Here is a 13073-nt window from a genome sequence, read left to right on the forward strand (position 1 = left end):
GGCGCGCGTTGCAGCGGAGTTACCGGGGCCTTAGCCTTAGGTTTTGCGTCTGCGCTGCAACTTTGAAATTGGTGCAGTGCTCTAACTAGGCCTAACAAAAGTGAGAAGTGTTGTGGGTTTTGTCGTATTTATTGTTCTGCTTTTCAGAGCCTAAACCCGCCCCCCCCCCCATGTAAAAATGTAGAAAATACACATTAAAGTCAGGTTGGAGTTTTGGAATCAGACACCCCGGACCTCAGCAACCCGCGCCAAATGTTGCACAATGCTGTTGCTGCTCGCTCATCTCTAATTAAAATGGTAGATAATGTGCTTACTTGCTTTTACTTTATTGCAAGCTCTAGATGTAAGTGCAACTTTGCCTTCAGTACATCGAGCGGGTACCTTTTCCTGTTGTGTTTGTGGCTTTTGGTAAGATGGAGCAGGAAAAGGAGAATGTACCACTTCCGCATTGCTGATTACTGCATGTACTGTATTATTTTGTGGAAATAGACACAGTTTACCAGAACGTACTGTATAACGTCTCTTATAAACACATGTTCTGTGAAAGAAGCAACAGCTACAGCATGGATGTCTACAGCTTTCTTTTGGCATGGATTGCCTATTTCCTGTGCACTCATTCTTTATACCTCTGTGAGGTAAGAAGAACTTGTCAAATAATGGAGAAGCAATATTTTGAGACATACGGACAACTAATGTTTAATGATTGTGATGGATTTGAACAACTGAACTTTACCATTGCAGCATATTGTAACGCTGTTAATGGTCTAAACAAGTCTCTACAGGAGGTTCCAGTGGAGACGGATTGGCTTTGTCTTGCCGCCTACTATCGCAGTCCCATTGAAGCAGGGATCTTTTCGGAGTTTACAAACCTGAGAGCTTTATATATAACTGGCAGCTTCCTGCTTTTACCTGGAAGTTTTGAAGGACTTCCACAACTTTCTGTTCTCTGGATACATTCAGTAAACAATCTCACTATTGCTGATGATGATTTTCATGGATTAAACACTCTCCAGCAGCTCATGTTACGTGAAGTCAAGTTAACTTTGAACACTTCCATATTTGACGACTTATATCAATTAGAGTACCTGATTTTGAAGAGCAACGAAATCAGGGTTTTGTCAACAGTGACAAAACATTTGGCCAAACTGAAAAGATTACAAAGACTATCCATAATTAGCAATGACATTGCAGCACTAACAATAAATGATTGTCTTTCTGATGAATATCCCGTTGTTAATCACCAGTTCATAGATTTTAATATTAGCTATCTGACTTTGGATGGTAATGAAATAGAAAACATAGAAAACAATTCATTATGCAATTTTCCAAAGCTATCTTTTTTTAAAGCTAACATTAGGAATATCGGTGACATCTTTCGGTCTGGGATTAAAACTATTGGCACACTTTCATTTGTAAATGCACAACTTTCAATTTTTGAAATATGTTTGTTTGTGTCAAACTTTGAAGTTCAAGAGCTACAACTGATGAATAATGACATAAAAGACATTGACACATCCAGAGGTTCCTGCACAAATATGAAGATTTTAGATGTATCATTTAACGCAATAGAAATGGTGTCTGTTGATCAAATGAAAAAGCTAACAAAAGTAAGAGACCTCAACTTATCCAACAACTTCATTAAAATATTGGCTATTTGCCCTAAAGATAACTCTGCTTCAATCAAAATGGAACTGGTTTACCTTAACATATCATTCAACTTCTTAACTTCTTTAAAACAAGGTCAGTTTGCATGCCTGGGAAACCTAAAAGTCTTGACTTTGAATGACAACAAAATATATACTATCGAAGAGTCGACATTCAGTGGCTTGGAAAAGTTAGAGTTTTTAAATCTGGAATACAATAACATATATAGGATAGGAGAATATGACTTTACAAATCTGTTTTCGTTAAAGCAATTAAACTTGAATGAAAATAAATTAAGTACCATAGACGATTATGCATTCTCCGATCTCCAGCAGCTTGAAGACATTTCACTAACGTTCACAAATAATTTGGAGGGTATATGGTGGTCTAGAATAACTATTTGTAGATCTTTAAAGAAACTTTCTTTAAAAACGTATGATGCCTATATTATGTTATTAGTTGAAAATTTTGATCTTCTTAATAATTTAGAAAGTTTAGAGATAGAAGCCAGGGACATATTTGTGGATATCTGTGAGACATTTCCATTTGATAGAATAATAGAGCTGCACTTAAGGAACAACCACTTTTTCAACTGCTTGGAATCATTCGAACAAGCGTTGGAAAAATTCACAAATCTGGAAAAATTACATTTTAGTGCCGATTTTCAGGGAGCTGAACAAGTAGTCACACTTAATTCTACTTTAAGAAATTTAACTAAACTTGAGTCTCTTTACTTGGAAAACACTGAAAAAGTCATAGAGAATTCACTAATAAATGTAGATGAGTTATTTCAAGGTTTGATAAATCTCAATATGTTGCATTTAAAAAATTCAGGAATTCAGTATTTCAGCTCAAAAGTGATATTTCAAGACTTAAAATCACTGGTATTTTTAATCATAGAGACGCAAAACATTCAAGAATTGAAAGAAAATATATTTTCCCCAATGAATAACCTGAAATACATTTATTTAGATGAAACTAGATTTGCCTGCAGTTGTGAACTCAATTGGTTAAATTCATGGCTAGCATATGACAGGCAAGTTTCATTCATTGACTTTTACAATCTGCGGTGTTTTATAAGAACAGGAAACGTCGACTTTAATCTGATTTCTTTCTTGGACAAAAATTGCAGTGCAAGTCTGGAATTTACTCTTTTTTTAGTCACTTTTATCAGCATACTTCTGTTTATGTCCATCTCTGTAGTTTATGAAAGTCTCTGGTGGTATATTTTGTATATGTTCTACACAGTCAAATGCTGGCTGAATCGCAGATGGAGAAAGGAGGTTAGGGGTCAGTATCAATATGATGTGTTTGTGTCCTACAACACTCTCAATGAAAATTGGGTCACAGAGCAGCTACTTCCCAACTTGGAGCAAAAAGGTCCTCCTTTCTTTAGAGTTTGCATTCACAATCGTGATTTTGAAATTGGCAGAGACATTGTTGACAACATTGTAGACAGTATATATAAAAGTAGATGGACAATCTGCCTTATCACTCACAGTTACCTGCAAAGTTATTGGTGCTCCCTAGAGATGCGAATGGCGACTTACAGGCTTGTAGCTGAGAGCAAAGATTCTCTCATACTGATATTCCTAGACAAGATCGCTAGAGAAGAGCTGCAGCATTACCACAAACTGACCAAGCTGTTGGACAAGAAAACTTACTTGAATTGGCCAGAAGATGACAACGGACAGCAGTTATTTTGGGCAAGGTTACGTAAAGTCATTGGTAGTCCTGAGAGAGAGGACAATTTGGAAATGTAATGACTTTGGCAACCATTTGACAGCAATAATGTCTCCTAATAATATCTGGGTATTGCTCCCCTTGAAGCGTTGAATTGGTTATTGTGTGTCTATCTGATCAGATACAGGTATAAAAGCATGATGAGTTTCACCAGCCAATGCACACTTCTAGTCTCAAAATGTAAAAGCAGATCAAAGACAGGTGAACTGAAGCTTGAACCTTATTGAACCTTGATGCACACGCCCCAAATCTAACCAACACAGCAGGTACTTTGGAGCTATGGGGCTACTTAATTTTTTTCAAAAGAATCTGGGGTACAAAAACGTCACCAAATGTATTAATAAGAATTATTCCAATTGAAATCAATGAGATTTTTTAGTTTTATAATTTTGGTGCAGTAATTTATTTTTAACTAGTTTTGCAGTTGGTAGATGTTATTAAATAACCCAAACATAGCTTTCAGAATTTACTACGGTTAAGCAAATATTTACTTTTTTGTAGTTAATGGGTTTTTTTTTTGTTGCAATTTTTTACTTTGTGATATGTTTCTAATATGTCCTAGCAAATTCATTCAAAAACGCCACTTATTGTTTCATGTAAACATTGATTATATCATCTGAGAATGTTGCATGACCTATGGCAGTGAATACATATTTATTGTGCTAATTATAGATTTATAAACATGTTATGTGTGTAACTATACTGTTCCTAGTGCTAATTATATGAACTCTTTTAAAATGTAGAGATTGGGGAATATTTATTAACATCTGCAGACTGTAACCCAGTAAAAAAAAGGGATAAAATTAATTTCACCAGATTAATCAAAGAAATAAACCATAATACATCAACTGAGAATTATTGCATTGCTGCTTCATTGCAGCAAGGATTCTTTGATATATAACTCATTATTTTGTTTTTGTAGGTTAAATGCATTATTATTATTATTATTAAGCTATGGCCCTTAAGCAAAACCCACACATTTAGTCACGTTATTTAGAACAATTTTAATATGAAAAATAGTCCCCTCAATATCACTGAATTATGCTTATCCCAGTTCTAGCAGCATAGGACAGGAAACGTTAACACTTTGGCACCTATTCAATATGCGGAGAAGCCGACTTGTTTGTGCTTGAGTTTAAATTAAGCTCCATTTAAATAAATGAGACTAAGATTTTCTCCAGCATGGGGAAGATGGTTTCACAGCATATTGAACAAGGGCCATTGTGAAATACTGCAATGCATTGTGTTGAGAGAATTCAAACAAAAGGCTCTTATTCTCCTGCTGGAAGACTGTCTTCTGGGCGTGAGCAGATTTTATTCTCACCCATTTAAATGGAGCTGATGTCTTCTTCAGTATTTTGATACAGAACAGCACATTGAATAGGGGCCAGAGCATTTCAGTTCCCTATATTATAAGAATGGGGTAAAGCTTAATGAAATGATAAGTAAGGATGTAAAATGAATAATAAAAAGCAACAGAATTAGAAGCTGCTATAAAAAATGGTTCATTGTTTGTAACAACAATAGAACCACATCTACCAAGGAAAGACAAAGCAAAGGAATGAGTTTTTTTGCTGTGGTAATTCTAGTTCTCTTTTAATTTGATTTTTTTTTAGGCACTGATAAAAAGCAACATATAAAAATAAAGATTTAAAAAAATCAAGAATACAGTTGTAGCTTGTAGAATCTTTCTCATAACTGCAGCTCTTAAAACTGTAGTTGTATTGAGGAGATAATTAAAATGCTTACAATGCTTAAAAACATCACTTGTCACATCACTTATCACTCAGCAGCCTGGAGGGGTCAAATGCAATTACAAATACAGTAACTGGAAGTTGCAAAACAAGGTAACAATTGCACAGTGCATTTGCTCATAGTTGTGTAACTTCATCTTTTTCCCTGTACAGTGATATCTGTATGATCAATGCAGCAGTATTTCATGTTAGTCTGTTATCTGAAATCCTGTACATAGATTTACTAAACATTGGAGAATTACTAAATCGAATTATAATTGTTGTTATGATTAGTGTTATAAGGCCAGCATTAATATCCCTAAACTTCCAGCAATGTTATTACATTTCCCTTGTAATTACATTTTTAGTTTATTTACCTATTATTTTCTAATTTTTGTGAAAAATGTTACATGTTATTTTAACATTTAAATGAATATGAACTGCTTATAGTCATGAATATATTTTTTGTAAACATTCTTAAACTGATCTTAGAAAAAGAAAGATTTGGATATTTTCAAATTAAATGATTTTGCTTCAATCGTTTGGTCAGTATTGTTTATTGTTTTCAATTATTAATTTATCAGATTTTATGGGGTACAGAAATTAAAAAGGGTAAAAATAATATGGGGAGATACAACAGTTGTTCATTAGATTTAAAACAATCTTAACATAAATTTAGACATAGTGATAGCCAACTGATAATGTCAAGGGGGTGGGGGGAGAGAGATCTGGGAGACCAGAATGCATCTAACGATCTCATAAGGTGAAAAATAAATTCCTTCCTGACTCCAAATATTGACAATCAGATTACTCCCTGTATCAACACCCTTCCCATGTATACTTATTTGGTATATCCCTGTGTACCTTTCCTTTACAAAAAGAAGTCCACCCTTTTTTGAACATATCTACAGTATTGTATCTGCCATCACAGTCTCCATGGGTTATAAATTCCACATTGTAACTGCCCTTACTGTAAAGAACCCTTTCCTTTGTTGCTGGTGAAATTTCCTTTCCTCCAACCTAAAGGGATGACCTGTGTTGTTTGTACTGCCCTTGGGATGAATAGTTCTTTTGAAAGTTCCTTGTATTGTTCCTGAATATATTTGTATATAGTTATCATATTCCCTCTTAGACACCTCTTTTGTAATGTACACCAATCTAATTAGGCAGCATCTCCTCATAAATCAGATTATCCATCCCCTTTATTAATTTGGTGGCTCTTCTCTGCACTTCTCTTACATAGTTACATAGTTACATAGTTACATAGTAGATGAGGTTGAAAAAAGACGTACGTCCATCAAGTTCAACCTATGCTAAATTCAAACAACAGATACTTTATTCTATATCTATACTTACTTATTGATCCAGAGGAAGGCAAACAAAAAACCTCATTAAGGGGAAAAATTAATTCCTTCCTGACTCCAAGAATTGGCAATCGGATTAATCCCTGGATCAACATCCTTCCCATGTATACTTATTTGGTATATCACTGTATACCTTTCCCATCTAAAAAGATGTCCAACCTTTTTTTGAACAAATCTATTGTATCTGCCATCACAGTCTCCATGGGTAATGAATTCCACATTTTAACTGCCCTTACTGTAAAGAACCCTTTCCTTTGTTGCTGGTGAAATTTCCTTTCCTCCAACCTTAAGGGATGGCCCCGAGTCCTTTGTACTGCCCGTGGGATGAATTGTTCTTTTGAAAGCTCCTTGTATTGTCCCTGAATATATTTGTATATAGTTATCATATCCCCTCTTAGACGCCTCTTTTCTAATGTAAATAAATCCAATATAGCTAGCCTCTCCTCATAAGTTAGAATGTCCATCCCCTTTATTAATTTGGTGGCTCTTCTCTGCACTCTCTCTAGTTCCATAATGTCTTTTCTTAGGATTGGTGCCCAAAATTGTACTCCATATTCAAGGTGTGGTCTTACTAATGCTTTGTAAAGGGGCATAATTATGTCTACTTCCCTTCCATCCATTGCCCGTTTGATGCAAGATAAGATCTTGTTTGCCTTTGCAGCTACTGCATGACATTGGGCACTATTGCTAAGCCTGCTGTCTACAAGCACTCCTAAATCCTTCTCCATCAAGGATTCCCCCAATATATCTCCATTTAATTTGTAAGTCGCCTTTTTATTCTTGCATCCCAAATGCATAACCTTACATTTATCTGTATTAAACCTCATTTGCCATTTACCTGCCCACGTTTCCAGTCTCTCCAAGTCCTTCTGAAGAGAAATTTCATCCTGCTCTGATTCTATTACCTTACACGATTTAGTATCATCAGCAAAGATGGAGACTTTGCTCTCGATCCCAACCTCAAGGTCATTAATAAACACGTTAAAAAGCAGGGGTCCCAGTACCGATCCTTGAGGTACTCCACTCACGACTTTAGCCCAACCTGAAAAAGTTCCATTTATGACAACCCTCTGTTGTCTGTCCTTTAACCAGTTTTCAATCTAGGTGCATATATTATTACTGAGTCCAATTTTCTTTATTTTGTACACCAACCTCTTGTGTGAAACCGTATCAAAAGCCTTTGCAAAATCTAAGTAGACCACATCAACTGCATTACCCTGGTCTAAATTCCTACTTACCTCCTCAAAGAAACAAATAAGGTTAGTTTGGCAAGATCTATCCTTCATAAATCCATGCTGACTATTACTAATAATTTTGTTTTCCATTAGGTATTCCTGAATATTATCCCGTATTAAACCTTCAAGTAGTTTCCCTACTATTGAAGTCAGGCTTACAGGTCTGTAATTCCCTGGGTGTGATCTAGCTCCCTTTTTAAATATAGGCACCACATCTGCTTTTCGCCAATCTTGTGGTACTGAGCCTGTGGAAATGGAGTCCTTGAATATTAAATATAATGGTTTTGCTATTACTGAGCTTAACTCCTTGAGAACTCTTGGATGTATGCCATCGGGGCCAGGTGCCTTATTTACTTTAATTTTTTCAAGTCGCTTATGAACTTCTTCCTCAGTTAACCAATTGGTCATTAATATGGAGGTTGTGGCTTCCTCCTGTAGCACTACTATTGAACCTGATTCTTCCCTGGTAAACACAGAGGCAAAGAATTTGTTTAATACCTCTGCTTTTTCCTTATCTCCAATAATCTGCCTACCCATCTCACACTGAAAGGGTCCTATATTTTCTTTTCTCATTTTTTTGTTATTAAGGTACTTAAAGAACTTTTTAGGGTTGACCTTACTTTCTATTGCAATCCTTTTTTCATTATCCATTTTTGCTAATTTGATTGCCCTTTTGCAATTTTTGTTACATTCCTTATAATTCTGATACGATGTCTCTGTCCCTTCTGACTTAAAGAATCTAAACGCCTTCCTCTTCTTGTCCATTTCCTCCCCTACCTGTTTATTTAGCCACATTGGTTTTGACTTATTTCTTTTATACTTATTACCCAAGGGTATACACTGATAAGTGTGTTTTTCTAACAATGTTTTAAAGACTGCCCATTTATCTTCTACATTTTTCCCTGCAAAAACATCATCCCATTGTATTACTACTAGATTAGACCTCAGTTTATTAAAATCTGCCTTTCTAAAGTTTAAAGTCTTTGTTGAACCCAAGTAATCTGTTTTTTGATCATTTATTTCAAATGAGACCATGTTATGATCACTGTTACCCAAATGTTCCAGGACTTGAATATTTGTTATTACTTCTACATTGTTTGATATCACCAAATCCAGAACTGCCCCTCTCCTGGTTGGTTCCTCAATAATTTGGGTCATATAATTATCTTTAAGCACCCCCAAAAACCTGTTTCCTTTTGTTGCCCCAGTCTATGTCTGGATAATTAAAATCCCCCATTATGCAAACATGACCCAGTTTTGATGCCTTCTCCATTTGCAAATGTATTTTTGCTTCCTCAATCTCACAGATATTTGGTGGTTTATAGCATATTCCCACAAACATTTTCTTTATACTTTTACCTCCACTGCTAATTTCTATCCACAAGGTCTCTACATTTTCATCATTCCCTTCATAGACATCATCCCTTATAATAGGTTTTAGATCTGGTTTAACATATAGACATACTCCACCTCCCCTTCTATTTGTTCGATCCTTCCGAAAAAGAGAATACCCCTCTAAATTAACTGTCCAGTCATGAGTTTCATCCCACCATGTTTCAGTAACGCCTATGATATCATACTGCTCCCTTGTAGCTATTAATTCAAGCTCCCCCATTTTATCTGTCAGACTTCTTGCATTAGCAAGCATGCATTTCAGGTTTTTTTCAGCCTGTACTATTATCTTATCTGCTCCTTCCTTTCTGCTCCCACTTGGTTTAGTCTTTAGAAGTTTTCTAGTATTATCTCTATTTATTATGGGTATTTCACTGCTTGTCAAACTTGCACTTGCCCCCATTCTACCTCCATACCACCTTGTATCCTCATCTATTCCATTTAGTTCATTATCTGTTTCATTCCCCTCCCCCCTCCATCCTAGTTTAAAATCTCCTCCAACCTTTTTAGCATTCTCCCCCCTAGCACAGAAGATCCCTCTTCATTGAGGTGCAATCCGTCCCTAGAATATAGATGGCACCTCTCAGAAAAGGAGTCCCAGTGCTCTAAAAACCCAAACCCCTCCTTCCTACACCACTTTCTTAGCCATGCATTAACCTCCATGATCTCTGACTGTCTCCCTGTGGTAGCGCATGGCACTGGTAGTATTTCAGAAAATACTACCTTGGAGGTCCTTGCCTTAAGATCCCTGTAATCATTTTTTAGGACCCTCCATCTTTCTCTAACTTTGTCATTGGTGCCAACATGTACCAAGACCGCCGCGTCAATCCCAGCCCCCCCCAACAATCTGTCTACCCGATCCGCAATGTGCCGAACCCGAGCACCCGGGAGACAACAAACTGTTCGGTTCATGCGGTCCCGGCAACAGATTGCCCTATCTACCTTCCTAATAATGGAGTCCCCCACCACCACAATCTTTCTTTGCATCTGAGCATCCTGAGTCCCCACTGTGCTGGAGGAACTATTCCCCTGGCTGCTAGAGGAATTAGTCTCCCCCAGCCTTGCCATTTCTGCCCCAACATTCCCAATATCTTCACTCAACATGGCAAATCTATTGGGATGTGTCAGCTCAGAAACGACCTGCCTCTCCCTATTGCCCCTGCTTCCCCTTCTAACTGTCACCCAGCTACCTACCTGCTCCTCACTAACAGCAACTAAGCTACCTACCTGCTCCTCACTAACAGCGCCACCATCTGCACCACTAGTCGAAGCAAGGGCCTGCTCAGTGAGCTCTAATTCCCTTTCAAGATTGCCAATGTCCCTCAATATTGCAAGTTGCCTCTTCAGATCAGCAATCTCTGATTCTAAAGAGACCACCTGCTCACACCTCTCACAGCGGTATGCTCCTTGGAACAGCTGCTCCAAGTGCACATACATGCGGCAAGATGTGCATTAAGTGGCATTTTCAATCCTGCTCATTCTAGCAACTATGAAGTTTAGAAGTACTAACAGTAAACTGTACTTCAATAAACTATACCTTGTTTAACTGCTTCCTTGTTCAAACTGCTTCTGGTTCTAACTGCACACACTTTAACCAACAGCACTTCAATCAACCACACAGATCAATCAGTACACGCAAGCTCTCTAGTTTGATAATGTATTTTCTAAGGAGTGGTGCCCAAAATTGTACTCCATATTCATGGTGTGGTCTTACTAATGCTTTGTAAAGGGGCATAATTATGTTTACTTCCCTTCCATCCGTTGCCCGTTTAATGCAAGATAAGATCATGTTTGCCCTTGCAGCTACTGCATGACTTTGGGCACTATTGCTAAGCCTGCTGTCTACAAGCAATCCTAAATCCTTTTCCATCAAGGATTTTCCTAATTTATCCCCATTTACTTTGAACGCTGCCTGCATAATTCTTGTTTCCCAAATGCATAAGCTTACATTTATCTATATTAAGTAGACCACATCAACTACTTATACTGGTCTAAATTCCTATTTACCTCCTCAAAGAAACTAATAAGGTTAAATTGGCATGACCTACCCTTCATAAATCCATGGTGACTATTACTAATATTTTGGTTTTCCATTAGGTATTACTGAATATTATCACATACTAAACCTTCAAATAAAGTAGCTTGCCCACTATTGATGTTGTGCTTACAGGTCTGTAATTCCCTGGTTGTGATCTAGCTCCCTTTTAAAATATAGGCACCATGTCTGCTTTACGCCAATCTTGTGACACTAGACCTGGGGAAATTGAGTCCTTGAATATTAAATATAATGATTTGGCTATTACTGAACTTAACTCCTTAAGAACTATTGAATGTTATAAGGATCTTAAACGTGCCCACTTACAAAAATGGAGAATTAATAAAGCAGTTACAACTTCTGGCTCTTGTGTGCCTCCTTAATGTGCTGATGACTGCCGGACCCTAAGGATATACAGGTAATGACCCAGGTGTGCTCCAAAATGTATTAAGTTGGATGTCCCTCACAGTAATCCCTCAAGATAAAGAAAGATACATAGTGCAGACAAATAGTACAAGTTTTAGTGCTGTTAAAAACACACTACTCACACTTTCAGTAGTTAATGCAGGCAATACGACGCAGAGCCTCTGGAAGACAAATCTCTGATATTACTCGGCTGCAAACAGTGTGTGACGGCTGCTCATCGGTATAACTCTGGGAACCCCCGCTTTGACCCGCTATCATCAGTCTCCTCGCCGCACACTCCGGTGTGTGACATCACTTCCGGGACTCCCTCACCTCCATTCACCCTCACACAGTGCAGTCCCTGCGATCCTTACGATCCGCTGCACAGCTTGTCTCCAGGTGCTCTTGCCTCATCCAATCTCAACGCGTTTCACAGCGTTAGCCACTTCGTCAGGAGGTAGGTCCCTCCCCACACCCATTAACTATTTAAAGGATCTCTAATTGTCCCAATTGATTCATTCAGGGCTGGACCTAATTTAAGCTATATATAGTGCAGTACAAACAAACCTACATTTTAATATATAACATTCACATCAAAAACTGGACAAATCAATGAAATAAGCACCTTATAGCAAATACAGCCTGTACACATTAAATTAAAATACTAAGTCCCTGACAGTCAAGAGACAGACTACAATCATGCATAATATATATGGCAGCTAAAAAATCCTCAACATTATGCATAAAAAGGGGGAACATAAAAAAGGGAAGATATTGGAAAAGAGAGGAACAGACGTTAACATCAGTGCATAAAATTACTTAAAATATAAAATCTAAGAAGAACAAACAGTAGGAGATGAGCTAGTGCAGGGGGGCGCAAACGTTTTTCCCTGTGCCCCCCTGCCGGGGGTCCCCTCACTCCCGCGCCCCCCCCCCCCAACCCCCACTTACCCGCGCTCCGGCGTCATGACGTCACGTTGCCATGGCGATGCAGGGAGGAAGCCGGGTAAGTTAGGTTTACAGAGGCCCTACAGCTCCCCCGGCACTCAATTTAAGTGCCTTCGGGAAGCGTGCGGGGCCTCTGTAAACCCAGCGCCCCCCCCTCCCCCCTGTCGGCAGTCTCGCGCCCCCCCTGGGGGTCGCGCCCCCCAGTTTGCGCACCGCTGAGATTTGCTAGTGCAGACTTGGAGGGGTTCAAAAATGCTCCTTACAAAAGAATAAAACAATACTAAAAGTATCTTAAAAATATAAATACATAAATATAGAATCTTTATTATCTTAAAATTTATAAAAATGGTATAATCTCAAAGTCAGCATTTAAGACAAAGGGGGTAAGCGTTTTTAATTTATGAATCCAGAACATTTCACGCTTACTCAAATCCAATCAACTAGCTCTACCTCTCCAATGCTGCTGCACCTGCTCAATCCCCAAAAAGGTCAAACCAGTGGGATCCGAGTTGTGACACTCTAAAAATGTTTAGGCACACTGTGTGTTGTGACATCCTGCCGAATAGTTCTCAAG

At 37.9% G+C, this 13073-nt stretch overlaps 1 protein-coding gene across 1 annotated transcript; it reads left to right on the forward strand.

Annotated features, from left to right (window-relative positions):
• The first annotated feature begins 497 nt into the window (after positions 1-497).
• On the forward strand, positions 498-5568 carry LOC142502040 (uncharacterized). Its single transcript, XM_075612831.1, has one exon. It carries the CDS (start codon positions 534-536, stop codon positions 3405-3407), a length of 2874 nt encoding a protein of 957 aa, XP_075468946.1. The 5' UTR covers positions 498-533; the 3' UTR covers positions 3408-5568.
• The last annotated feature ends 7505 nt before the right edge of the window (positions 5569-13073 follow it).

The sequence above is a fragment of the Ascaphus truei genome, chromosome 8, assembly GCF_040206685.1.
Source record: "Ascaphus truei isolate aAscTru1 chromosome 8, aAscTru1.hap1, whole genome shotgun sequence".
Classification (NCBI taxonomy): Eukaryota; Metazoa; Chordata; class Amphibia; order Anura; family Ascaphidae; genus Ascaphus; species Ascaphus truei.